Raw genomic sequence first — 26,727 nt, 5'->3', positions numbered from 1 at the left:
AGCTAGTAAGTGTCCACTGTTTGAGGCTGGATGTGAACTCAGGTCCTCCTGAATCCAGGGCCAGTGCTTTATCCACTCACCATGTTTTTCCATGCAGAAAGGCTTCCAAAATCTTGGTATATGAAAGAATTAGAGAAAGCAATGCTCAGCATGGCAAACTGACCAGTAGAAGACTTAACTACTGTGAGACCTTCTTCTTGGTCTGCTCTTAGTGGATAGAGCAGCTTGGCCAAGGATCAGGCCTATCTGGGAGAACATGTGATGTGAATTCAATCTTAGCTTGGCCTCTATTTATGTTGGGGTGAAATTCAAGCCATTATTTAATACCACTCAAACTAGAGATGCCCCACCCCATGTTCTTTCAAAGTTCTTTTTTCCAGCTTCCCTGTGGTCAGCTCATTCAATGTAGGGGACTGAGGGTGGGGCATCCTAATGCTTGTGGCACCTTATGCTTCTGATCATCTTTGGCTTGGTTGGTGCAACATCCTCTAAGCGAACTGGTCTTCTATCGCATGATTGTGAAAATTGACCCTAATGAAAAATCTATTTTAAGTATAATACACATGCTAAAATAAATCATGACTTGTGTAAAACCTGGAAGACTGATATAACACAAATATTTAGTGTTCTGATATCACCCTGATTGGATCCATGGCTTCTCACGGCATTGGTTTTGGCATGTGATATCAATGCGATAAAGACTTGGCAAAAATGGAGTTAGCTACATTGGCAAATAGTCCACACGGGGCAATGAATCCCTTCCTCTAAAGAATGGCAATCAGTAAGAGAGTGGCTGGTTACTTGCCACGGGGATGCCAAATCATAATCTTTATAACAGGATACGAGCCTCAGGTTCTCCTCCATTTAAAAACCCAGGTTGAATTTCCCAGCTCTGGATAAGTCTCCAGATTTCCGTCCAATTCCAGGATCAATGTCCCCATTTTAGGGTCTCTTGGGCAGGCTCTCACAGTATATTCCACATGTTCTGTCTCAACTAGACTGTCAACCTCTCCAGGCCATGGAACTTGTTTTATACCTCTCAGTAGGTGCTTAATAACTGTTTGTTGTTCATAATGATCTTTACAAGGAGATGGGGAGAGTATATGAAGTAAAGGAAGGTATAGAAAAGGAAAAGAAGGGAGATTAACAACAAAGAAGGGGAGAGATCCTTAGTCAGTTGGGTACTGCTCATAATTTAATTCTCATCTGCTGTTTCATTAGAAGCACAGCAGGAGGTAGGCAACCTGTGTCAGACAATGGCCAGGTGGGGCAGAGTTTTTATCTGGCTTTGTTCAGATGAAAAGGGAGGTCAAGTCCAATGAGCGAGTTCAATGTTAGGGACACAGAATGAACTTAAAGGTTTAGGAGAGGGGCAGCGTGTCCCTTCAAAGAGACACTTCCCCAAAGGGACACTTCCAGAACCAAAGGGGGAGGACGGACTTTGAAAACCAACAGTGCGAGAGCATAGGGAGTACGGAGGATAAAGAGGTGAATGGAACCTTACCCTTGTCTGGCTGAGAACTTGGCGGAGACATCTGAGCGTGTTCTCCCATGAACTGCTTCAACTTTTTGGCATGAACTTTCCCCACATAGTGAGACTGAGCAACAACTGGGGAACTAAAAATCATGTTGCAGAGATCACAAAATTTGTTTTTGTCCACCACTCCACTCCCATCAGTCTGAAATCAAGCGCAGTCTCAATTACAAAGATTCAACAACTGGAGTCTTTCACATCACAACAGAAATGTGGCAAACTCACCTGCAGAGTTAGAAAATCTGGCTTCCCTCGCTTTTCAGTCCCTTGGGCTTCACTTTGCTCCCCATGAATTTGGAAATAAAGCCTAACCTTTTGAGCATGCTTTTTGCCCTGGAAAAAGAGATGACAGAACTCAGTGAAAGAGCAAAACCTGCCCCTTGGCCTTGAGCAGGGCAGGGCTCCTGGGTCCCTTAGCCCTTTAGGAGGCTCAATTTGAGCAGTTTGCTGGGAGCCTTTTGCTCAGTTCCAGGCTGTGACTCTCCATTAAACAAGGCCCACCCCCCACTACCACCACCACAATTTGGAAGCTAGCAGGTCTTCTGAATGGCCAGCTCGTCCTTTTGGTATTGACAAGAACAACCACAAGAGCACAGTACTCAAGAAACCAACATGGAAACATTTCTAAGGGTTGGCTTGGGGGCCTGTTTTTAAGTCAGTGGAAAATCTGGCATTGTTTCTCCATGACTGGTGGTGAACATTCCCTTCCTCTTCACACCTGGAATTCCCCTCTACCCCTGGCCCTCCAGCGAAGGGGGCACCCAGGTTATCCAAGTCCTCATTCTTCTCCAAGCGCCTTTCACTGTTATCTAACTCCATTTGAATGTAAACTCCTTGAGGGCAGGGGCCGTCTTTCCACTTCTACTTGTAATCCCAGCCTTTAGCACAATGTCAGGGAAGGGTGTGAAAACCAAAGCCTAAAACCTCTTTAACCGCAACAAAATGAATCTAAGCGAACCTCTGGCCTAAACACAGTGGGATGAAACAGAACGTTCTGCGGGCATGCAATAGTACTGTCCGTTCCTGAAGCAGCTGTTTTCGCCAGAATGCTCTACCCCAGGAAGGCGGTGAGTGCGAGCTCTGAGGTACTCCTTGTGGACTCTGCTGGGGTGCTCTCACCGCTGGCTCTGTCTACCTCTTCACAGACATGGCCATAAACAGGGTAATGACTTGAGATCATCATGGAATAGGAACGACTGGAGGAAGGAGCTTCATCTCTGCCGCTCCCTACTTGGCCGTGCTGGGTTCTGGGCAAGGGGCTTGACTTTTGTGGGCCTCAGCTTCCTCCTCTATAAGATGAGTGGGTTGAATTGGTTCCTTCCCCCTCTAACTGTCTGACTCCAAAGTCAGAGCCCAGTATCGGGTCTCCCATTCCGGCTTCTCCTCTGTTTGGTGGTCTCGCCCTCACGAGGCTCACATCATGTCTGTGAGTCGACCATCCAGTGGTCAAGGTAAAAGTTTCCCACCCCAGCCTCATGATCTCTCTCTTGTGTTTTTTTTAATAGGGACATAAGGATATCATGGAAAGACAATAAACACCTCGTTAAGGACATAATTAATTCCTCTTTGCTTTCAGCTTACCTCATAATGTGAAATCCTTTGGGATTCAAACTGTAGCATTGCGCCACACACTTTACAAAAGTTGTCTGTAAACAGTTCATTCCTTTTATGTTCATCCAAAATAGTATCTATAAGCACAAAAGGGGGGGGGGGTGGAGTAAACCAGGGCTTCATGGGAATAGACCATTGGAGGCTTCTTCTCTCTCCCTACTAGCTGCTACAAACTACTGTGACTCCATTTTTAAAAACTAGGCAAAGGTGGGTTGTTGTTTTTTTTTAAAGATATGTACATTTTGTTGTCTGCTTACTAGGCTACTCACATACTTTATACACCTCTTAATACCAGGAGGCAAAATGCTCAAGAAAGGGAACTGGCTAGCCATGGGTACAGTGACAGGTAGCAGGATGTTATGGAGGTCGACCTCTGGGTCTCCGTAATGAAAGAATCACAAAGGCTGGCTCTGTTACCTAATCCCCATGACTCCACCCCGCCCCCCACTCCTACCCCACCCCAAATGGCCCTCTTTACAAGTGAGCACAAGGCTTTTATTTCTGCCCTTCACATAAGAAAACTGGCACAAAGGGTTAAATATCCCGAACAATTGATGATTTGTATTCTTCTGCAGTAATTCTGACTTGCGTTCCTAGCAGATGACCAAACTAAATTTGAGTGCTAAGACAGTCAACAGTTTCTAGGTATCATACCACCCATTACCTGAGAATCACAAGGAACCACAAACCTACTTTAAGAAAGGTGGGCACACATCCTCAGTAGCTGGTACAAACACGCTACCACCCATTTCACAAAACATTTCTTCCACTGGTATATCAAAGCTACAAAGTACAATTCTTTTTTTTTTTTTTTTTTTGCAGGCAATGGGGGTTAAGTGACTTGCCCAGGGTCACACAGCTAGTAACTGTCAAGTGTCTAAGGCTGGATTTGAACTCAGGTACTCCTGAATCCAGGGCCGGTGCTTTAACCACTGCGCCATCTAGCTGCCCCGTACAATTCATTTTTAAATGTAGAAGTTATACTGTAAGATTTCTCACTGTGGACCGTCATAACTCAAGACTTATATTTGGGATCAACATTCCTACTGTGAGCTACCAAACAGCTAAAACTTCTCTTCTGAGAATCTGCCAGCTCAAGCGTGCTACACATCACAGTCTTGTCAATACTTTGCTGTGTGGGGTAGCAGAAAACAATGCTGGGTTTGCATCCTGGCTATCTGTGCAACTGTGGGCAGGTCACTTATCTTCCCTGTGCCTCAGTTTCTCCATCTGTACAATGAGCAGTTTGGAGGGGGTTGTATCTAAGGTCCTTTTAGCTCCAAACTTATGATGATTCTATTGCTATTTGACAGAGACTTGCACTTACCATGTGCAAGGCCCTGTGCAAGGTGTTATTGGGAATACAGAGAATAAGACATGGCCTGTAATCTCAAGGAGCTTGGAGGTTTAGAGGAAGATAAAATGTGAAATCAGTGCCTGTAACGTAAGGCAGAAAGTGAAGGAACAAATGTGCCCTGAGAGTTTGGAAGAAGCTGCGATTACTTCTGGGAGAGGGATCCGAAGAGGGCTCATGGAACAGACAAAAGCATTTGTACCTGGTCTTGAAGGAGCAGCAAGAAGCAGAAGGGAGAAGCTGAGGGAAAGGCCCTGCAAGCAGAGGGAACGCTTGAGGAGAGCTTACACGGTCACCAATGACTGAGAAGTTTACTTGCTAAGTCCCCAAAGCTCCAGTCCCCTATGGGCACAGCCCGAGCTGTGTGAGAGATCAATTAAGGAACTGCTTTGACTCCTTCCTTGACTGACTTTGAGGAGCTCTTTAAAACCATACCTATCTGTGGGACACACAGGAAGGTGCGCTCAGCAGTCAGGAGCCCTGGGCTCTAGGTCCTCCACACCAGTAACTCTGGGTGACCCTCAGCGAGGGGGGCTCAATGAGATGATCTTTCATCATCTGCCACCTCTGTTATGCTTTGGTTCTGCTGTCTGAAGCCAGCCACCTAATAAGACCCGCCTAGAACAATAACTCCGATTTCGGATGTTCTGCGTCAGACTGAATAAATGAAACTTGAAGTTCCCTGAAATGGGGGGGGGGGGGGGGATTGGACTGGAAATGTCATTGAAAACCTCCATCAAAAAGAGGTAAATGCTGCCCCCTGGTGACTCTGCAATCTCACTGCATTGGTAAATAGTATTTTAATGGAAATATAAAGCAAACCAGTGGCTTTTCAGAGGCTCAAGAGAAACTAGAATCGAATACTAAGCAATCATGGGGGAGGGCTAGAGGACTGGGGGCGGGGGTGGGGTGGAGAGCAGTGCTGCATGTGGAGAGAGTTCCCAGGTTTGAATCTGGCCTTTAGTGGAGTGTGGCCATGGGCAGATCATTCCATCTTTCCTGCCTCAGTTTTCTCACCCAAATAACGACAAATCACAGCGTGCTCTCTGTTACACCCTGATGCCTCATCTCCACCCCCCGCCTTCTGTCAAAGTTACAGGCATCCTCGACAACCCTCTTCCCCCACATCCATAAGTTACCCAGTCCTGACAATTCTTCACAGAGGCAATGAAGCCTGGGAGCCGGGTAGACCTGGGTGGACATGACGCATCTGGCCCATCCTGTGGCCTTGGATGAGGGCCGGCTGGGGGGATGTGATGTGGTCAGACCTGAGCCTTAGGAAAAGTGACCCTTAAGCTCTAGGGACCTCGACAGCCCCCATTCCCCTCAACGAGAAGTCTCGGTACCCTCCATTAGTGTGACTCAAGTGAAGAGGACTCGGCAGCATGTACTATAATAGCTCCAAGTCCACAGACCCTCCTTCTTCCAGCTAAACTACTGCTCCGGACATGGCACCTCTGAGGCCCAACAGCCTTGCCGACTCTGGCACTCAAGGCCCTGGGGCTATCGTTAAGGGTCTGCACCAGCAGGCACACTGTGCTGAGCACTGAGGACACAAAGAGACCAGCCCAGCCTGGTCCTCAAGGAGCTCCCCCTAACAAAGGAGACAACAGAGAGAACCTGGCACGCATCACGCACAGAGGGGATGCCAGGTTGGCAGGAAGAGGGGAGCCCTGGCAAAGGCCTCCTGCCCAAGGTGGGCCTGGCACTGAGGAGATGAGGAGGGGGCGTCACAGCAAGGGGAGGGGCCATGGCGTGAAGGGCCTCCAAGACCAGAGAACTCTGTCTTTGATTCTGGAGCTAAGAGGGCGACAAGGGGTGTTTGGGGAGGCAGTTTCTGGGTGCCATGGTGCATAGATCCCTGGACCTGAGGTAGGAAGAGCTGAGTTCAAATCCTAGCTGTGTTACCCTGGGCAAGTCGCTTCACCTCTGCCTGCCTCGGTTTCCTCTTCTGTAAAATGAGGATCATCATAGCCTTTCCCTCCCAGGGTTGCTGTGAGAATAAAATATTTGTAAAACACTTTATATACATTATTCTTAAATTGAGTTTCCTCTCTGAGGCTCTGTCTGAATGCCCCTCCAGGCCTCAGTTCCTCTGCTAACATCCTGTGGCTCTCACTTGCTAGGGCTGGACCATTAGCTTTCTTCCCCCATGGGTTCTCTTCCCAATTAGACTGTAAGTACCCCTGGAATAAGGACTCCCTTCACTGATACAGGTCAATAACTTATCCTTATCCTTGCTAACAATTTAGGTTTTTATTACTTTTTTCTAATTTCTAAAAAGTTTTTCTAATGTCCCAAGTCTATATTGCCCCACCTTATCTACAGCTTTCATTCAACTATTACAAAGTAATAGTGGAGAAAACTATGTTTCGCCTCCTCCCTCCTCCAATCCTAGTTTTTTTTTTTGGGGGGGGGATATCCAACCTACTAGGGCTGCTGGGGGCTGCAGTGGATAGAGCACTGGGCTTGGAATCAAGAATACTGGTCTTCCCGAGTTCAAATCTAGCCTCAGACACTTACTGTGTGACCCTGGACAAGTCACTTAATCCTGATTGTCTCAGTTTCCTCATCTGTAAAATGAGCTGGAAAAGGAAACTAACCACTCCAGTATCTTTGCCAAGAAAACCCCAAATAGTATTACAGAGATTCGGACACAACTGAAACAAGTGAAAAACAACAAAAACTCACCCTGACTGGAGGCAGAAACTGAAATATAATTGAATTGTAGTATTCACGATTTAAGCAAACATTCTCCTAGAATAAATGAGGAGTTCTTGATCAGAGCCTAGAAGACAACTCTTTGGGAAGTGACGAGCACAGTGATCCCAGGACAAATGGGATGAGACAATTCCAGGGCAGTTCGAGTTCTTCAAGGCAGTATGGACAAGATGAGAACCAAGTGAAGGGGCTCACAGGTATGGATGCACATAAAGACACCAAAGCCTGACTCAGTGCCACTGGCTGAAAAGTGAACCAAAGAAAACAAAACGCTTGTCAGAGAATGCCTGTAAGCTGAGGCAGGTTCAGGAAGGTGGAAGGGAGGGTGGCGGTTTGGGAGGCCACCCTGAAGAAGACTTTGGCAGGGGGTTAGGGAACAAGAGAGCACTCAAAGGGATCTAGAAAGTGGGTTGAACTAGCAAGAAAAAGACAGCAACTCCAACGACGGAGCCCAGAAGAGTCTTGGAACTGAGACTGAAGAGGTCCTTTAGATTGGTGAGAATTCATTTCTCTGGGCCCTAGCTCCATAACCAGCCCCATGATAACAACAAGCATTTGTACCTCACTTCAGAAATACTATCTCATTTGATCCCTGGATGGTAGGAGCTATTATAATTCCCATTTTACAGATGAGGAAACTGAGGCAGACAGCAGTTAAGTGACTGGCCCAGGGTCACACAATTACTGAGTATCTGGGCTTGCATTTGAACTCGGGGCTTCCTGATTGTTGGCCCATCTCTCTGTACCCTCTGGTGCTCCCTGGCTGCCTCAGTCTACCACCCTCATTTGCAAAGAGGAAGGGGCTAGCCCAGGTGATGGCCAAGGTCCCTCTGAGCTCTAATATTCTAGGATTCCTCTGCTGAGGAGCTGAAGACGAGGAGCACCTCTGATCACAGGCCCCTGGAAACTATGGGTGCACTTAGCACCTAAACTGGTGCCAAGTTAAACTAGCATCTGTCTGCTTGCCCATATGAAAGCTCTTTGTGACTACCAGATCTGCAAATGTACCATAATATGGCTTATTGCCTTGACCTCCCTCTCACCAAAGCAAAAACTGCCAAAGACTCAGCTGCACTTCTGCCTTTTACTTCAGGAGCCATGGTAAGAAGAGGCACCAGGGAAAAGGAGGCAGCCATAAGGCAATGTACCTAGGTTGTGGAGGAACCCCCAAACTTTCCCCGCCCGTCGCCCCTACCCAGCTCCACTGTGAAGCTAGCTGCCAGGGGTTCATTTCATGCTGAATCCTCTTGGCCCCTCGAAAATGTCTCCAGGCCTTCCCGTATTTCAAGGAGTTAGGGAAATAGAGATTACCAAGAGCTGAGTTGTTTTCCAAGAGTTCACTTTTTTTTTTTGCGGGGCAATGGGGGTTAAGTGACTTGCCCAGGGTCACACAGCTAGTAAGTGTCAAGTGTCTGAGGTCGGATTTGAACTCAGGTCCTCCTGAATCCAGGGCCGGCGCTCTATCCACTGCACCACCTAGCTGCCCCCAAGAGTTCACTTTTAAGTTGGTTTTTTGGGAGGCCAAACACCTGCTCCTCCCATAGTGTTATACTTGATGGTTGAGTTCACAGATTCAAACAACTTTTCTAACTTGTCATTTAGGTCCAGTCTAATGCTAATAGCACTTAAGAATGGTTCTGGGTCCCGAGCCTGGTTAAGGTGTGAGGATAGACATGTGGCACAGGAGGAAGAATTGAATGAAGTGCTTTAAATGGAACGACAGACTCTTGAGAGTTGGATGGAGCAAGTGTTAGCACTTCTCTAGTCCAATCGATCAATGTAGGGGTTTCTTCAACATCAGCCTTGCCAATGGTCACCCTGAACACTAAAGTCATTTCACAATGTGGTCTGTTTAATTTTTTGACAGCTTACTTATCCATTAATTTTTCTTTACATTAAGCTGAAAGCTACAATTTCCACTTTGTAACTTTCATGCTAGTTCTGAACTCCAGGGGAAGACGAGAGAAATAGAACTTTTCTTGGTAGATCTTTAAAGTTCTGAATGCTGTGTGATTGTGTGTGGCTTAGCCCTGTTTGTAATTTGCGTATTTTGTGTTCAAGGCAATTTGAAATCCAGAAAATCTAACTGGAAATCGGACCAAATCCCTAAGAAGAATAAATATTCTATGTATCTCTGGGCAGTCTGTAGCGCCAATCCACTCTGAATGCTTGGTACTAAAAAATTATTAATCATCTTTTATGGTTCTTTCCTGTCAGACTATAATTTCATGGATTTAACTATCTGAAGACTTTCTCTTGGTTTTTGGAATTCTCATTATCTTCATTCTTATGCCATTTTCCTACCATTTAATAAAAGGATTTGCCAACATTTTATTTTTATCGATATCCATGCCTGTGAACTTAATAGATCAATAACTCCCCTTGTTCTACCTTTTGATTTGGGCAAGTGGCATCATTTCTGTTTGAGTACAATTAAGAATGTGTAAATTGTGCATTTTGTAGACTAGAGTATATGCAGCCTCCTATCTTTCTTCAGGAAAATGAGTTTAGGATCAACCAAAACATAGTGACTGAAGCACACTTCTGTCATTCAAGCAAAGGTTAGCAAGTTGGAAAGTATGTTTTACTATAGACTAGGTTTGATTCAATTCAATAGCCACATATTAAGTGCCCATTACCTGCAAAGCACCAAAGTTAAGTGACGACAATTCCAGGACAGAAAAAGAAATCGCATCTGTCCCCACGGAGCTTACATTCAGTTGGGGGAGAAAGAGAGAGAAATGTTCAGGGAAGAAGGTTTTTGAGAAGAAGGTTGGAAAGCTGGAAGAGCTACGTAAGTTTTAGGTCTGGAGATAAAACAGAAACTGAAGGTGAAGAGAGGGTTGGTCATCTGAATGCAGTATACCACATGACTTGGTGTTGTCTGTAATAGAATCTATCCACACAGAGATATGTTTCAGATGTTTAAAAATATAACTTGGATGAATTACAAAACTGATGTGATCATGAGAAAACTTCAGGAATTTTTACTCCCCTGGTATTATCACAATTCTTTTAGGAATGAAGTGAGTCAGGGATTTAAATTTAGGGTTAGGGTTCCTAGTCACTCTAGAACTTTGAAATATTAAATTTCAAGCAAATGAAGAGAACTGTGTTAAAAACAAAATAATCTGTGATAAGGGAAGTTCTACTTAGCTCTTGGACCATATATTCTGGAAATTTAAAGGACACCCCTAATAAACCATTATATTTTACATGCCAAATTTCAGAATTCTTCAAGAATAGAATTTTCAGTTCTAGGAGAATCAGATTTGGTATAAGCAGAAAGAAAATTCTGATTTTGAAGAAACAAAACTTGCATATATATTATAATGAAGTTTCATGTCATTTCATAATTTTTTTTTACTTGGTCAAAATATATAATGCCTATAATTAAAATTAAAGTAGTATAAAACCTACATGACAAACTTCCTGCTAAACATGGAAGTATTGTCTGAGAAATTTTTAGATCATTGATTCGAAGTTCCAGTAAGTCAGGAACCCAACCTAGTGTTATACTTTCCCAATGATTATCAGAAAATTCTGCATATAACAGGGGTTTAATAAATGCTTGATGAATTGGGTCAAAGATTGTGGGCAGGTGAATAAACAAGAATAAGAATAATTCAATGCCCTGGTCAGATCACATCTTTAGTACTACCATGTAGAGTTCTGGGTACCTCATTTTAGGAAAGGCATAAATCAGCTGGGGGGTAACAGGAGAACAATCAGTAAAGGTCCTTTAATTCGTATGTCATGAGAAGCAATTGAAGGAGATGGAGACATTTAGCTTCAAGACAAGAGTTGGGGAGATGACAGCTCTCTCCAAGTATATAAAGATGATGCTTGTTCTGCTGGGTCCCAAAGGGAGCAATGGATAGAGGTTGAGGCAAGTTTATATTTGGGGTAAGGAAGAACTTTCTAATAAGTAACATTGTCCAAAAGTGGAGTGGGCTGCCTTGAACGGTAGTGGGTTCCCCCTCACAGGTTTCCAATCAAAGATGGGGTGATGTCTTTTCAGGTATACTGTGGAGGGGAATTCTTTTTCAGGTTCAAATTGAACTAGATGGTCACAGGGCCGCTGGGAACCCACTGGGGTTCAGTAATCTAGAAATTCTGTCAGTCTGTAAATTCTAAATCTGGGAAAGTCTACACCCTCCAGTCTTAAAAACTGAAAACTAAAATAAAAACATTTGCAATGGATTAAAGGAGGTTTGAAGCAGTCCATGTATGAAATGAATTGAATGAAGAATTTCAAATGAAGAACCTACTCAAGTGCCAATCTGTTTTATAAGACCACAGTTAATCATTTATGTATACATATCACACACAAATCTATACTGTTTCAGCCTTCAAACAGTTACAATTCATAAAAATGTTTTAAAAATGTAACTTCTAACTTATACAACAGAGGTAGGTAAACTTTCATTCTAGAAGACTGGGAGTGGGTATTAATTAAATGACAAAAGCAAATACTAACTATAGGATTCCATTGAGTTTTCAAGATCTTGGGACCAAAGGCTACAACAACAGTCAGGGCAATCCTTGAGCAATGGCCTTCTGAGTGAAAGAGCAGATGCCAGAGTGACATTAACTTTAGTTGGTAGCTTCTAGAATCGAATTCTTTCCTGCACATGGCAACAGGGATAGTCAGTGGGATGGGAAATTGTTGTTGTTTGTCCTTTGATCTCAAAGAGGACCATGATGTCAGGGTGATGTCATGATTTGCACTTGACTGGATTTAAGTGAGGCAGGGCTGTGCAAGGTCATCAACCTCTCTCTCCAAAGGCATCTGGATCCAGTGGGAAAGTATACACCAGGATGGCTGGAGATGGCCCCAGATGTTTAAGGCAATTGGGGTTAAGTGACTTGCCCAGGGTCACACAGCTAGTAAGTGTCTGAGGCCCTGTTAGAACTCAGGTCCTCTTAATTCCAGGGCCAGTGCTCTATTTATCCACTGTACCACCTACTCGCCACTGAAGAGGCCCAGGTGGTATGCAATAAAATTTGGGAGAGTTGGTAGTGCTGGGCCAGGTAGGGAAAGGAGAAATGTGATCCCTGCAGGCCCATCGGGGAATGGTGTTTGTAGGAAGTTAACAACAGTTGGTCAGGAGATAATGAATGAGGCTTCATGGGTAGACCAGTGGGGCCTTGAAGGGCACCCAGACCTTGGCTTTTCCTAGGGTGCTAGAGGTTTCAAGGAGCATCTAGGTGGCCCAGTGGATAAAACTCTGCTCCTGGAGTCAGGAGGACCCGAGTTCACTTAACCTCAATTGCCTTAAACATCCAGAGCCATCTCCATTCGTCCTGATGTGTATCTTGCCACTGGACCCAGATGACTCTGGTGAATGAGGCTGATGACCTTGCATAGCCTTCCCTTACTTATGTCCAATTCAGTGCAAGTCATGACACCACCCAGACGTCATGGTCCTCTTTGAGAATGAAGGACACATGACCACAGAGGTTTAAAGGCTAAAATATTGGTAGAGAATCTTGGAGGTATGGAGTTGTGAGAACGACCTAAGAGGGATGGAAATATCAGTCCCTCTTGCTTCTGATTAACTTGATCTCTTTTCCAGTCTCCTTTAACTGGTCGTAATATAGAACTAAACGTTTTTGGTAACATCTACTGAATACGATTTTGTTTCTCAGTTAAAATTTTTAAAATGGTTAAACTGAAGGCTTTGGGTAGATAACATGGTATGGTGGAGATGTCTATAGACTTGACATCCAGGATTCCTAATCCCATCAATTATGAATTGTTTAACTTTGGGTAAGTCACAGCTTCTAGGGAATCTCATTTCTGTTCAAAATAATGGAGAAGCCTAGATCATGTCTAAAGTCACATTTAGCTATCAATTCCATAGTTAAGTCTTTAAGAAAAATCAACCAAAGTTAAGGTTGTCATTTACTTTTAAATGCTCCTTAAATGATTTTCCCTGTTATAGGGGAACAAAAAGGGTCCCTGTTTGGGTTTTTTGTTTTTTTTTGTTTTTTTTTTTTTTTAGTGAGGCAATTGGGGTTAAGTGACTTGCCCATGGTCACACAGCTAGTAAGTGTTAAGTGTCTGAGGCCGGATTTGAACTCAGGTACTGCTGACTCCAGGGCTGGTGCTCTATCCACTGTGCCACCTAGCTGCCCCCCTGTTTGTTTTTAAAGAAAATACATTCAAAAATTATTTTGGGGTATATGCATGACCTTCTAAGAGAGACAACCAAATATTTTAGCTCCCTCCAAATTCTTCAAAATTGCAGGTATGGGGGCAGCTAGGTGGTGCAGTGGATAGAGCACTGGTCCTGGATTCAGGACCACCTGAGTTTAAATCTGGCTTCAGACACTTGATACTTCCTAGCTGTGTGACCCTGGGCAAGTCACTTAACCCTCATTGCCCTGAAAAAAAAACAAAACTGCAGGCATGGCTAAGAGGATATAACCTTTAAAGCAGACTATGGAGTTTCTTTTAGGACTTTAAGAACTAAAAGAGCCCCATATACTATCCCCTGCCCTTCTCCTTGACTGCCTGTATTTCTTAGCCTATAACCTATACTGCAAAGGGTACTAGATTTAAGATCTGGGAAAATTCTAGAATGGATGACTAGAGATGGCTGGTGACTGTGTAGGGACAGAAGCAGTGCTCAGGAAGAACCACCATGACACCATCAAGAAAAGGTTGTGCCACAGCAGCCTCATTTCCATTTGTGACAGGATTCCTAGTTGAGGGAAATTCTGTAGAATGGATGACATTCCCCTACATTTTAAGTTAGCATTTGATAACGTTACCTTTTTGTGTATAGAGGAGATGGAGAGATGTGGGGTAGATGGCAATCCATCTAGATGGATACAGAACTGGTTGGACTGCTGGACTCCTAAAGTGCAGTGAGCTAATGGCCCTGTATCAGTGTGGTCTCCAGTGGGGTACACCAGGGACCTGAATGCACTCCTAGGTTGGTTTCATTTGTTTCCCATTTTTATCAGTGACTTGGGTAAAGGCATAAATGGTACGTCCATCAGCTGTGTAGAAGACACCAAGCTGGATGAGAGCCAGGAGATCTTGACAAAGGATGGCCCCTAGGCTGAATCTGAAGCTCTGCCAGTTTTTTGTACGGCCCTCGAGGGAAGCAGAGTTTTTACTGCAGATCAGACTTTGTGGTTTGCAACCCTAGGGCTAGAGCATGGGGATGAATCTGATAAGATGACATTCAAGAGGAATAAATGTAAATCAAGCCTGATACTTGGGTAGCCAAAAGATCCATTTTGTAAGCATAACATGGCAAAGGCATAGGGTTAAACAGCAAATTGTAAGAAAGAGATGGAAGCCCGTACGCTCACTGAGTCAGAAGGGTGATGCGGCTGCTGTTACAGCATCATTGATGAGAGTGGAAGGGGCCCTAGAAGCCACCATTCAGAACACTGCAGAACAGAGAGACGACAATCACACTGTTCTTGGCCCTCGGCAGATCTCCCTGCACTGCCTGCTGAATTCAAGTCTGGGCACCACAGGTTAAGCAGGACATGGATAAGCCAAAGAGCATCAGGAGGACAACCAGGATGGGGGCGGGACTGGAGTCCATCTCACGTGACAGGAGGCTGAAGGAAATGGGCAAAACCAGACTGAAGTAGACATGAGAGCCGCCTGCAAGCATCTGAAGGGCTGTCATACGGAGGAGGGATTGGACTGGTTCTGTCTGGCCCCAGAGGGCAGAGTCAGGGAATCTGAGCATAAACTAATCTATGCCCGATGTAAGGACGTTCCTAAAGTGAGTGGAGCTGCCTCGAGAGTCCTCGGAGGGCTTCCAGAAGCTGGATGACGACTTTGCATGACGAAATGGCCCAAGTCTGCTCCAGCTCTCAGATTCTGTGCTATGAGTGAATGCTTGGGGAGGTCACTTAATCTGGACCTCCGTTTCTGCGTCTTTAAAATGAGCGTGTTACTTTGCACCACCTTCCTTACAGGGTTGGGGTGACAGAAGGAAAAGTACATTTTGCAGTACCGTAAAGTACTAAATAAAGGTAAAGGACAGAATGTAGAAGGCCCTGATTTAATGGCAAAGGCACTGGACCCAAAGCCAGAAGACAAGGGTTCAAATGCTGCTTCTTCCACGTATTAACTGTGTGTTCTTGGACAAGTCATTTGAACTGAGCTTGTTTCCTCATCTTTAAAATGGAATTTTTGCTCTCCCTCCCTCACAGGACTCTAGTGAGCCTGGCAAACATTTCATGGAAGCTCTATTATTTAACAGCCCCCAAACTGTATGACCTGATTCCATTTCCTCCCTCACTGGAGCCCATATTCATTATTCCCAGTAGTGAGAGGTAAAGATCTCCTCATGATTTTGTGTGCTGTTCACACAGTAAACTGAAAAGAAGATGCTTGCTTATCTGACAGTGATATTCCGCTTTGGAATAGGTATTTCTGAGGTGACAAGAGCTCATATAAAGAGCTGATTTACAAATATCACGAGAGGGTCTAAAGCTGTGAAAGTGGGAGGTGTGTGTGTGCCCGTGCGCACGTGTGTGCATGTGCATGTGCATGTATACACACTTAAAAAGGTCAGATTTAACCCCAGAAATGGTACTGGGCTGAAGAGGGGAAGCAGCTCCAAAGAGAATAATACATCCACAGGGGGTCTCTTAGTACTGTGTATTCTGACACTTTTTTCAGTTTTAGTAGTAGTACAAAGGGAAAGGAATGAGGAAATGTTATTTGGCTTTAAAAAGAACCCACAGAATATTCTGTAGTGCACTGAAGAGAAATAAGAATAGTTTATGAGTGTTTATCAGAAGAAGAAACTGGTGGTGAAGCAGACTGTCGTAATATTGTCACCATTTCTCAGATAAGGAGACCAGTGTCCAGAAAAGAGCAGAGATTATTAGCCTGAGGTCAGAGCCGGCAAGTGCTGGGGTCAGGACTTGGATACAGGTGTTCGGGGAGGAAGGACTTAGGAAAAGAGCCCTGTTGTGGGCAGGATTCTCTCCTGGCCCCAGTTCAGGTCTCCCCCCATCACTCCTTGCCGTCCACTACTGGTTCACAAAGTTACAGTGTCAAATTCTGTCTCTCTGTTCTGTATGATGACATTTTTCTGATTCCCTCATAAACCTGCCAAAGGAGGCTAAGGTTAGAGACACCAGAAAACACTTCGGAATCGTAATTATATAGATATGCAGGTAAATGACATGCCTCTTAGGCCCCAATTGGTACTTTAGGGGTAAGTGATATAATAAAACTCCAGAAAATGTCTGGGGTTTCTATGAAAGCAACTAAATTACAATGAGATGCTCTACAACAAGGGTCCTTTTTGGTAAGTAATGGACCCTTTGACAGTCTGGGGAAACCTATGGGCACATAAAGTTTCAAATGAGTTAAAAATTCATAGCATTACAAAGGAAATCAATATCTATTTTTCCTCCTAAGTTCATAGACTTCCTGCAATCTACCCACAAGCCTCTTGGGAGTCTAGGCATTCCAGGTGAAGAATAAAGATTCTTCTAGAATAACTTTCTTCCTCTGCAACCTTTCCATTTCTGATAAGGAAATTACAGATAGTATGGGGTCAAAGTAGAGCCACATAAAGATATTCGTGTAATCCAGTCAGCTACAAACATGGCCTCAACAACTACGAAGTCAACTGTGGAGGATGGATGTGAATACTTTTCTTTGCTGACTGGAGAAAAACGGGGCGGGAGCTCAGAAACTTGCTTTTATCTGATCTCTTGTAGGCTCTCTGAGCACAGGGCCTGTGTTTTGCCTAGGCACTTAATAAATGCTTACTGAATTGATCAGTCTGGAATTCGAATAGAAAAGGTATTATTCACAATTTTGAATTTAGGTGTATTCAGGGTAAGGCATTGTTCTGCTTTACTGAATACAAGGCCCTGAACTAATTGAATTTTTAAAGCAACCACTGGTGCCATTCTGTCCTAATTAGGCTGCAAGGGATCATGGGATCCTAGTGGTGCTTCCCAGTTCTGGAAGTCCTTTTCCGTACATTATCTCATTTGGTAACAACCACCGTGGCCAGTATAGATCCCCACAGGATGCAAAGGCTTCAAGTATGCATCTGCTTGTCTGAGGGCAAGGCCAGCTTAGTTTGGTGAGGCTCAACACCAAGCAAGGTGTCATAGCAATAATTACTTGCAGTCTAAGTCTGCGCTGGCGGAAAAAAGTCCTCACGTCAATGAAGTCATGAGTCTTTGAAAGTCCCTTAGAGACTACAGGGCTACTGGGATATCAGGTTTGCACAATGACCCTGGGAGATAGATAGCACAAGCACTGTCATCCCCATCACACAGATGAAAAAACAGAGGTAGACACGAAAGCGACATGGTAAGGTCCCAAAGCTAGTCAGTCACCTAGCACAACTGTCCCCTGACCACGGCTGCATCCCCACAACTCTCCAGAGAGGATGGAAGGGCCACTTTCTCTGCAGTGTGCCTACTGTTACTTCCTGTTACTGATAAGGACAAAAGGGCAGAGAGATGGAGGTGAAGGCTGCTCCAGATAAAAGAAGGGGGCCTTTGTTGGAACCTAAGTGTCAGGTGTCCTAACTGTGGGGGTCAAGGGATCCGGGGCATGAGAAGCTCATAAGGAAGGGCCATGGGGAGAAGAGAGCTTCCAACTCACTAAGGTGGTCAAGAATTTGAACTGGAAGGGATTTGAGAGATCATGGGGCACAGGACCATGGACCACTGATGCAGACCTGGGGCCTTCCGGATTATCTGGTCTAACCTCATTTTGCAGATGAGGAAATTAGTACCCAGAGAGATAAAGAGACCTTGTAGTAAGTGGTTTAATTCTGTTTGGTTGTATGGATACTTAATCACTGTTTTAAATCAAGACTCCTAGGGATCCTTCCTGAGTCCTGCGCCAGTCTATATTTTTATCAATGACTTGCATGAAACCACAGAAGGCATGTGTGCCAAGTGTGTAGAAACACAGCTGAGAGTGTACACAACCAGATCAGGACCAACTACAATGTTGGGCTGAATTCAGATGAACTGCTTTTGCCGATGCATCTTCTCTGCACCTTAGGGTGCCAGAACTTCCTCACCAGGCTCACACATCTACCAGGTGTCAAGGCAGGACCTGACCTCAGGTGTCTCCTGCTTCTGAGACCAGTTCTCTTAATAGGGAGAAGCGTCAGGTTCCAAAAAGTGATCTTCCCCACATCACAAGTACAAGATGAGAGCAGCATGGGTAGACAAGAGGCCCCACGAAGCAGCTCAGGTGATAGTGTGGTATGGAAACCCGCAGTGAGACAGCGTCCAGAGGATGGGAGGCAGAAGTGTCCCTCACTGTGCCTTGACAAGCCATCTATGAAATACTGTCTTCAGTTCTAGGTGACGCATTTTGAAAAGAACACAGAAAAGCTGCAGTGTCCTGAAGGTGGTGACAGAAATGGCCAGGGGCCTGGAAAACATGTCCTAGGGGATTGGTGGGAGACACCAGTTGGGTCTGATTGGAGAAGAGTTACTGGGGGCAGGGCAGCTATCTTTGAGAATTTGGAAAAGCTAAGAGTCCTGAAGAAGAGAGATCAGATGTATTCTTAGGAAGCAGAATTGGGAGCAATGGGGGAAGCAGGAGGCAGAGTTAGGCTTCTCATAAAGAAAATCTTATTACAGCTTTGCAAGTACAATCCCCAAGTGGAGTGTGCGCTCTCAGGAGGGGATGAACTTCCCCTTTTGGAGGTTATGCTAAAAGAACTCCCAGTATTAACATCTAGCCTTCCCAAATGAGAGCTATAATCAAAATTCCTTTCCTTGAAAATAATTCTCCACTTAGACATTCAGGGTTTTCTTTTTCTGTGAAATCTTATATTTTATCATGGTAACAGCCAGTTGGTTTCTAGCCATCAGTTAGAAAGCACAAATTGTCCAAAGTTAGGGCCAGCTGCCCCCTTCTGCTGCTATACTGACCCATTTTCATTTGGGTTGGATCTGAGAATCACTGGTGTGAGGAATGTCCTCCACCAGTGCAGACTGGGCCCAGCTCACCGAGACCTGGGGGAGAGGTTAGATGACTTCCTCAGTCACCCAGCCAGTGCAGATACCAACTTCCACACCTTTCTTAACTAATTCTATTGCATAATACCAAGTGACTTCAACCATCACTACTTTTTTGGATAGATTTAATGATAAAATTTGAGGCAGGAGGGGCAGCTAGGTGGCGCAATGGATAGAGCACCGGTCCTGGAGTCAGGAGGACCTGAGTTCAAATCCGGCCTCAGACACTTAACACTTACTAGCTGTGTGACCCTGGGCAAGTCACTTAACCCCAATTGCCTTACCAAAAAAAAAAAAAAATTTGAGGCAGGAAGGGAGAGAAAGACTCTGTGCTCACACAAAATGCCTCTGGAGATGAACTGAGAAGATGAGAACTGATTTGATTCTGTCCAAGGAGAGTGGCTAATGCTCGTGCAGCTGAAGACAGGAAGACAACGGATAGAATTTAAACCACTTTTGCCTAGCATCCAATTCTGGTGAAAGGCTTACTTTGATTCTAATGATTCTGTGGAAGGTTAATTGTCTATTCGCTTATTTGATTGATTATTGAGGTGACAGTTCCCTTCACTGATCCAGACTTGTGAGCTGGTAGGAAGACTTAAAAAAACAAACAAACAAAAAACTACGGTAGTGACCTCTCCTAAGGCAACTCTGTGTGTCGTTCTAAGAGCTTAAAACTGTGTATTTATGGGAAAAATACTTTTAGCCACTACTTGGGCTTAAATATACCAAAATGAGAGTTTAGGGCTAACTAATCCTGACATATAGTATAGTGGGAACAGTGTGAGATTTTTTGATGTATTAAAAAGGCTAAGTGTTCTGTGATTTGAATAATTTATATTTACAAAGGAAAAAAAGGGCTGCTTTCATCAAGAATGCTGGTTTTCTATTTTGGACTCCTCAAATTTCTATGTAACAAATACTGATTGGGACTCTCTTATGTGCAAAGGCCCTGGGGATAATCCCTAAGAAAAAAGGAACCCCAGAAATCTGACTCCTACATGCAGAGTAGAATGTTAAAGAACTGAATTGCCGCAGTTGCATGTGAGGGAAGACAGTATTGTGTGGAGCCTTGCCACTACCCTCAAATAGCTTCTTCCACAAAAATAGAAAGATGTTTTCATCTAGTCTAAACAGGGAAAGAAAAGTTGATCTGGCCTTTCACTACCTATGAAATCCTGGCAAGCAGTGAGAAAAATCTGGCACTGAGTTGTGGAAAAGCCAGGGTCCTGAGCCAGCTCTTGCTCTGTTGATAGTGACAATAGACAAAGAACTGTCTCTTTTATTGCTGCAGGTCGAATCTCATTAAAAGGAACTTCAAGGGACGTCCAAATTTCTTTCTTGTCCTGGAAATCTATAACCACCCCTAGAAACATCCTCTTCTCGCTGTATCCTATAAACACTGGGGATATCGCAATGATCATTTCTAGGTAGATGATTCTCCAATCCAGTTATCCAGCCCTAAACCTTCTCCTGACCTTCAGTCTCAGATCACCTACTGGATATCCTGGAAGCATTTTAAACTCAGCACACACGGCTCAAAACCACCCTTACTGTCTAGGGCACCATCGTCCTTGCTCAGGCTTGTCACCTCAGGGGCATTCTCATTTCCTTTCTTGCATTCATTCACCCCACAAGCCAATACTTTGCAAAGTCTTGTTTCCTCTACCTTCACAACATGTCACATACCACCCTGGTGCAGGCCCTCATCACTTTATGCCTGGATCATATCAATGGCCTTCTATTGGTCTCCCTGCCTGCCTCAGGTCTTTCCCAACTCCAGCTCATCTTTCACTCCACTGCCAGATATGTTCCTCTGATCATGCCCCGCTCCCCATTACTTTAGGATCACCCAGAAGCCTATTTGGCCCTTAATGCCCTTTACAACCTGGCCTCACTCTACCTCCAGCTTCCTTTTACACCTTACACCCCCCCCCCCAATGCCTGGAATGCTCTCCCTCCTCCCCTTGGCTTCCTTCCAAGTTCAGCTCAAATCCCGCCTTCTGCAGAAGGCCTTTCCCAGCCCTGAACACCCTCCCAGGGCCTCCTCTCTGAGACTACCTTCCATTTATACTGTAAAGATCATGCATATACAGACTAGGACAAGACTGTAAACTCCTTGAGGGCAGGGGCTGTTTTTGCTTTTGTGTCTCCATCACTTAGCACAGTGCCTGGCACCCAGTGAGCACTTGATAAATGCTTGCTGATGAGGAACTATAAGTCTGTTACAAAACCTACCTTGGCACATCTTAAGACAAGTGTAACCAGTAGGCTATGGTCTCTTAAGAAAAACAAATCAAAAGCACGGGTTTTAAAGTGTCATCATCCTATGTGGAAAAAGAACATCATCCCATAAAAGCTCTAATATTATTTGATAGTATATTTGAATTTGTATATATTTAAGTTCCAGTTTTTACAACAGGACCTTGGGCACATAATAAGAGCTAGCACTGTACTTCAAGGTTTGCAGGTGTTTTACAAAAATTATTTCATTTGATTCTCACAACAATCTTGGGAGGTATTTTACAGAAGAGGAAACTGAGGTCGAAAGAGGTTAAGTGACTTGCCCAGAGTTCCACTGCCAGTATGTGACTGAGACAGGATTTGAACTCGGGTCTTCCTGACTCCATCCACTGGCCACTTTAGCTGCCTACATGGCAATACTTGTTTATTTCTGTCAATTTTTAGACAGTGCTATCTGTAATAAATGTATAGGATTTCAATCTAATAAATTACATTTTTTTCACTAAAGAACTCTAGTATAATGTAAGAATTTGCTATTCTTGTCTTCTTACTAGTACAGACATAATCAGCATAACTCTTAATGTAATCTCCCAGATAACATGGATTTTTTTGTTTTTTCTATTTGTATGCCCAGGTCTTAGCACATTGGAACATAATGCTTAGTGAATGCCTTTTCAGTCATTCATTCGTTACTTGTAAATATGATTCTCACTAGCTAAAAACAAAAAAAAATCCTTGTATTGAATTATTAATTTCTAAATTTGCTATAAGGAGAATGCTATTATGACATCTACTGGGTCTTTTTCTTATAGTGGTAATTAACTTGAATCTGATAATATCTGTGTCAAAATCTATGTATCTCTGCTTTATAATCTTGAAGATAAACATATTCATTTTTACTATTTTAGAAATAATTTGATTGTGGTTGAAATAATGAAGCTAGGAATTTTCCTCACTCTCAATGAAAAGTATCTTACATTTCTTTTTCTTTAAGTGGGGAAACATAAGAATGATTCATATACTTGAGGCAGGAGGCCCATGGGTGGGTGACATCACTTTTAGTGTTACTAACATTCTAAAAATCTGGCTCATTGGAATAGCAGTATCTGGAAAAATAGAATGATGACTCTTACCATGAGCTCTTGGAATGCTTCTCTTCATATAAGTGTCTTCATTTGGTTTGCTTGGGGTTTGAGTCTACGTTAATAATCTCCACACATACGTTTTGGCTTCTGTTTCTAGGCTCCTTGGAGAGTCCTTGCTACACTCACCTTTGGTTATCCTCTCCCAAGAGACTGACAAGATCCTGATCAGCCCATTACAGCTAAAGCAGAATGAAACAGGGGCTTAGGATTTGAAGACAGAATCGAGAGATCCCTCTTCAGACCACTTTTGTTATAATAATCTGATCAGGATCTCGAGAGGCAGGGGGAGGCTCTGTATGGCTTCTTTAGATACACTACCAGGAATGTACTCGCTAGAAAGAGTGAATGCCAGTTCTTCTTTTCCCCTGGTTCTTGCTCATCCCCTATCCAGGACTTTGAACTACAGTATGACATGAGTCCCTGTACAGGAATAACTCAGTCAGTAAATGCCCTTGATGGCTTCAAAGCCCTAGAGAGTTGTTTAAGGGATCAGACTCCCAGGAGAGACTAAGTGCCTCACAAGTGCCCTAGCACTGTACCCATGATGCCTAGCTGCCTCTTTAGAAATGTTTAAGACTTTTAGAAATATCTAAACTTAAAATGTGAGTATTTCAAAACGACCACTTGTGTCGTCAAAAAGCTTCGGTACAAGGTTAATCGCCTGACAGTCAATGCCAAAGGGCTCATTTCTTAGCTAGCAGAAGAACTGTACTTGATTTTTTTTAATATTCCAAAGAAGAAGATGAAGATAACACTAACCAATGCTAGATTTTTCATTGTTCATTGAATATCACCCCCAGCCTCATGTTACTAGTCAGGGTTTCCCATGTGTAGTGCTTTGGTGTTAACTGTAGCATGGAAGGAGATGCCCTATAGAGAATACAAATAATTAATGATAGAGTCACAGAATTTTAGAACCCCGGGGACTTCCCTTTCCAGACGAGGGGATGTGACTTGCCCAAGGTCACACAGTTGGCGTGCAGCAGAGCCAGGATTAGATGGTGGGGTGTCCTGACTCCTTGAGTCTGTGCTGCGATGAAATAGTTTGTACTGTGGGGAGAGTGCACCTGGCACCAGAGTTTGCCAGGAGGACTTGAATATACTCAACCGACTGCACAGGCTAACCCAATCACTTGTTCTTTCCACTGAAAATCCTTTTTTTTTTTTTTAAAGATGCTGACTCTTCGAGCAGCCAGCTGTCTATCTCGCTTCACAAGAACACTGAGAAGGGCGAGCCTGAGTACAGGTATAGTGTTACCCATGCCGTGACAACTAAAAACAGCTCACGTTTCCATTCTGGGGGCAGGAGGGAGCAGTAAAATGTCTGAGTGGTTTCTATTTCGAATATAAAGAGTAATTACATAGACTGGTAACAGTCTAATTCTTTAAAGGGGGCTTTTAATTTAAGATTTACAGAATGTTCTCCTATTTTATAGAATACTATACTAATCTTCCATCTGTAGTGATTTACAGAAGAAAAACTGTAACCTTGTAAACTTGTAAAAATAAATTCAGGAATTAAAAAAGAAGCCATCATTCTTATGCTCTGTATCGCACACAAAAATAATTTTAAGTGAAGTGGAAAGCTTCTATTTTTATATGTGCTCCAGTGGTAAAAAGAAAATTACCTTGTGCTTTCCCATGCAAAGTTTTTAAAAATACTATTTAAATGTCTACTCTCCCTCACTGGGGGATGGGGAGGATCTCTTCTTTTAAATAAGTTTTAAAAGTAAGAAAAAAAAGTTATGAGAAGTTTAGTTTCAGTGCACTTCTTATACAGCAAGTATAAATGAGCTTAATTTTAAAAGTTCACATCATGTAAATGTTCCCCTAAAGCCTACTAGGATGGAATTCACCCCCCAAAAAAAGGCAAAAAAGGAAGCATGTGGAGAAAAAAGGATTAGTATAGTGAGGTCAGGCCCACAGGGTCTGGGGAGAAGTGGGGAAAATGACGAGGGGACTGGATGGAGCTTAGGAAATATTTGACTATTATTTGTACTTAGCATTTTGTGCACCTAAAAATCTGCTTAAGGAGCACTGCAGATGAGAAAGTCATGTCATAGCTTTGCAGTGTAGGGGGATACAGCCCAGAAGATGGCTGAACCATTAGGTCATACCCTCTGGAGAACCCCTTTCTAGTTAATGCCTCTTCTGACCACTCCATCTCTAAGTATGAACTGTGCACTGCCAAGGACCCCCAGCCTGACTAGCCAAGTCTCCCTCTGTTCTTTCTCCCCAGAAGGGGTCCCACATGGTTGAGCCACAAGTTCTCCCAACAAACCTTTAGTACCATCCTTCTGCTCCCCTACCTGCTGAGGCTTTCCCCCCACACTGTAGGCCGTCCCCTTCTTTACCGGAGAGGCAGCCTGGCATATCACACTGTACTTGGGAGTCACAAAACACTCAATAGCTGTGCGACACAGGGACAAGTCACTCTAACCTTTGTCAGCCCAAAGTTTTCCATCTTTAAAATGTGGAAGATGAGCCGCATTGCTACTTTCTATGAGATATGTGCCCTCAGAGGTGCATGAGTCTAAGCCCCTCAATTTACAGAAAAATCAAAAGCTTCTGACTTGTCCATGATTACGTGGGCAGGAAGGGGCCTTCTTTTTCTTTAATTGGTTTTTAATCGGTGTTGAATGCTATTTTTAGTAAATTACACCTGGGAAGCTAGTTCCTACCCTGGTGACTTTGGGCAAGAATTCACTGAGCCTGTGAGGGTCAGCTTCCTTCTCTGCAAACGAAGGGCCTCTAAAGATCCACCATACAATTTCCTTCCAAACCCACTTTTAATTAGACAAGAATATTAGAGAACAGAGTGCCTCTGGGATCTGTCCTTGGTCCTGCTCTGTTCTGTCACTGCTAAAGCATGTTTTCTGCACTTAATTTTAGAAAGCCACATCTATCTATAGCACTGAGATGAAGTGACTTGCTCAGGGTCATACAGCCACGTATCAGAGACAGGACTTGAACCCAGGCTTTCCTGGACAGCTTTCTAGCCACTAAGCCAAGTGCCTCAATAATAATAAGAAGAAAGGGATAAGATCTGGACTCTGAACCCGGATTTCATGGGTTTATGGAACCCCCAGGGGAGGAAGCTCTTCCTACCTTGGCATGTTCTCGGCCACTACTGGTCTGAGAGAATGGAGCAGATGACTCGGGGCAAAGGGACTCATTGATACACACATATATTATATATGTCTATATATAATATAAATGTCTAGACAGGTCTGCATGGATATGTGTGTGTGTATTTGCACTTTACTTCTCCCCTTCCAAGCCTTGGACCCTCCTCCTCAGGGAAGGCTCCTAACCTTTCCATAGCCTTTCTTGGGCTCTTCTCCCTCCTCCCTCCTCATCCCTTCTCTATTCATTTCCATCCCCCCTTTCTCCTAACCCTTACAAACGCCCCCTCTTTCTTTCTGCCCCCTGACCTCTTCGCTCTTAACCTTTCCAGATCCTTTTCCTGGGGTCCTCTTTGCTCTTCTCTCCTAATACTCCCCTTTTCCTGCCTTTCTATACTTCCCCTTTCTTGGGGTCCCCCTCTTTCTTTCTGTCTTTCTACGCTTCCCCTTTCTTGGGGTCCCCCTCTTTCTTTCTGCCCTTCTCTCCTAACCCTTTTACACACTCCCCTTTTCCTGGGGTCTCTTTCTCCTGATCCTTTCTCTATTACCTTCCATACCCCCTCTTTCTGCCCCATCTCTCCTAACCTTCCATACTCCCCCTTTCCTGGGCTTCCCCTCTTTCTGCCCCATCTCTATTTATCTTCCTTAACTCCAGTTTTCTTGGGGTTCCCCTTTTTCTGCCCTTCTCTCCTACCCTTCCATATTCCCCTTTTCCTGGGGTCCCCTCTTTCTTTCTGCCCTTCTACGCTCCCCTTTTCCTGGGGTTCCCCTCTTTCTGTCCCTTCTGTCCTAACCTTCCACACCCCCTTTTCTGGGGGCCCCCGTTCTTTCGGCTCCTCCCCCGCTGCTGGGCGGGGCTGGTCACATGGGTGTGTCCCCTCCCCCCCGCTGGAGGGAAGGGGGCGCCCCCGCCCCGCGGCGCCCCCTCCCGGGGCGGGCACTCACCTTCTCGGAGGCCGGGGCGGGGGTCTACATTACAACTACTGTCCCCCC

At 44.3% G+C, this 26,727-nt stretch overlaps 1 protein-coding gene across 4 annotated transcripts in view; it reads right to left on the bottom strand.

Moving 5' to 3' along the window:
- KRCC1 (lysine rich coiled-coil 1) overlaps positions 1–26,727 on the bottom strand; it is a 40,691-nt gene extending 13,964 nt beyond the window's left edge. The window contains exons 1-4 of one of the 4 annotated variants that reach the window (XM_043990382.1): positions 26,680–26,727; positions 3,116–3,222; positions 1,760–1,867; positions 1,505–1,679 (exon numbers count right to left, since the gene is read on the bottom strand). In XM_043990382.1, coding sequence (XP_043846317.1) covers positions 1,505–1,679; positions 1,760–1,867; positions 3,116–3,154 — 322 coding nt within the window. In that variant the 5' untranslated portion in view covers positions 3,155–3,222; positions 26,680–26,727. Of the gene's footprint in view, positions 1–1,504; positions 1,680–1,759; positions 1,868–3,115; positions 3,269–7,190; positions 7,503–22,597; positions 22,653–26,679 lie in introns of those variants that run through there. The other 3 variants (XM_043990381.1, XM_043990383.1, XM_043990380.1) reach the window with 3 other exon arrangements.

The sequence above is a fragment of the Dromiciops gliroides genome, chromosome 2 (genome assembly GCF_019393635.1).
Source record: "Dromiciops gliroides isolate mDroGli1 chromosome 2, mDroGli1.pri, whole genome shotgun sequence".
Taxonomy (NCBI): domain Eukaryota; kingdom Metazoa; phylum Chordata; class Mammalia; order Microbiotheria; family Microbiotheriidae; genus Dromiciops; species Dromiciops gliroides.
This window is presented reverse-complemented; position numbering and strand designations above follow the sequence as displayed.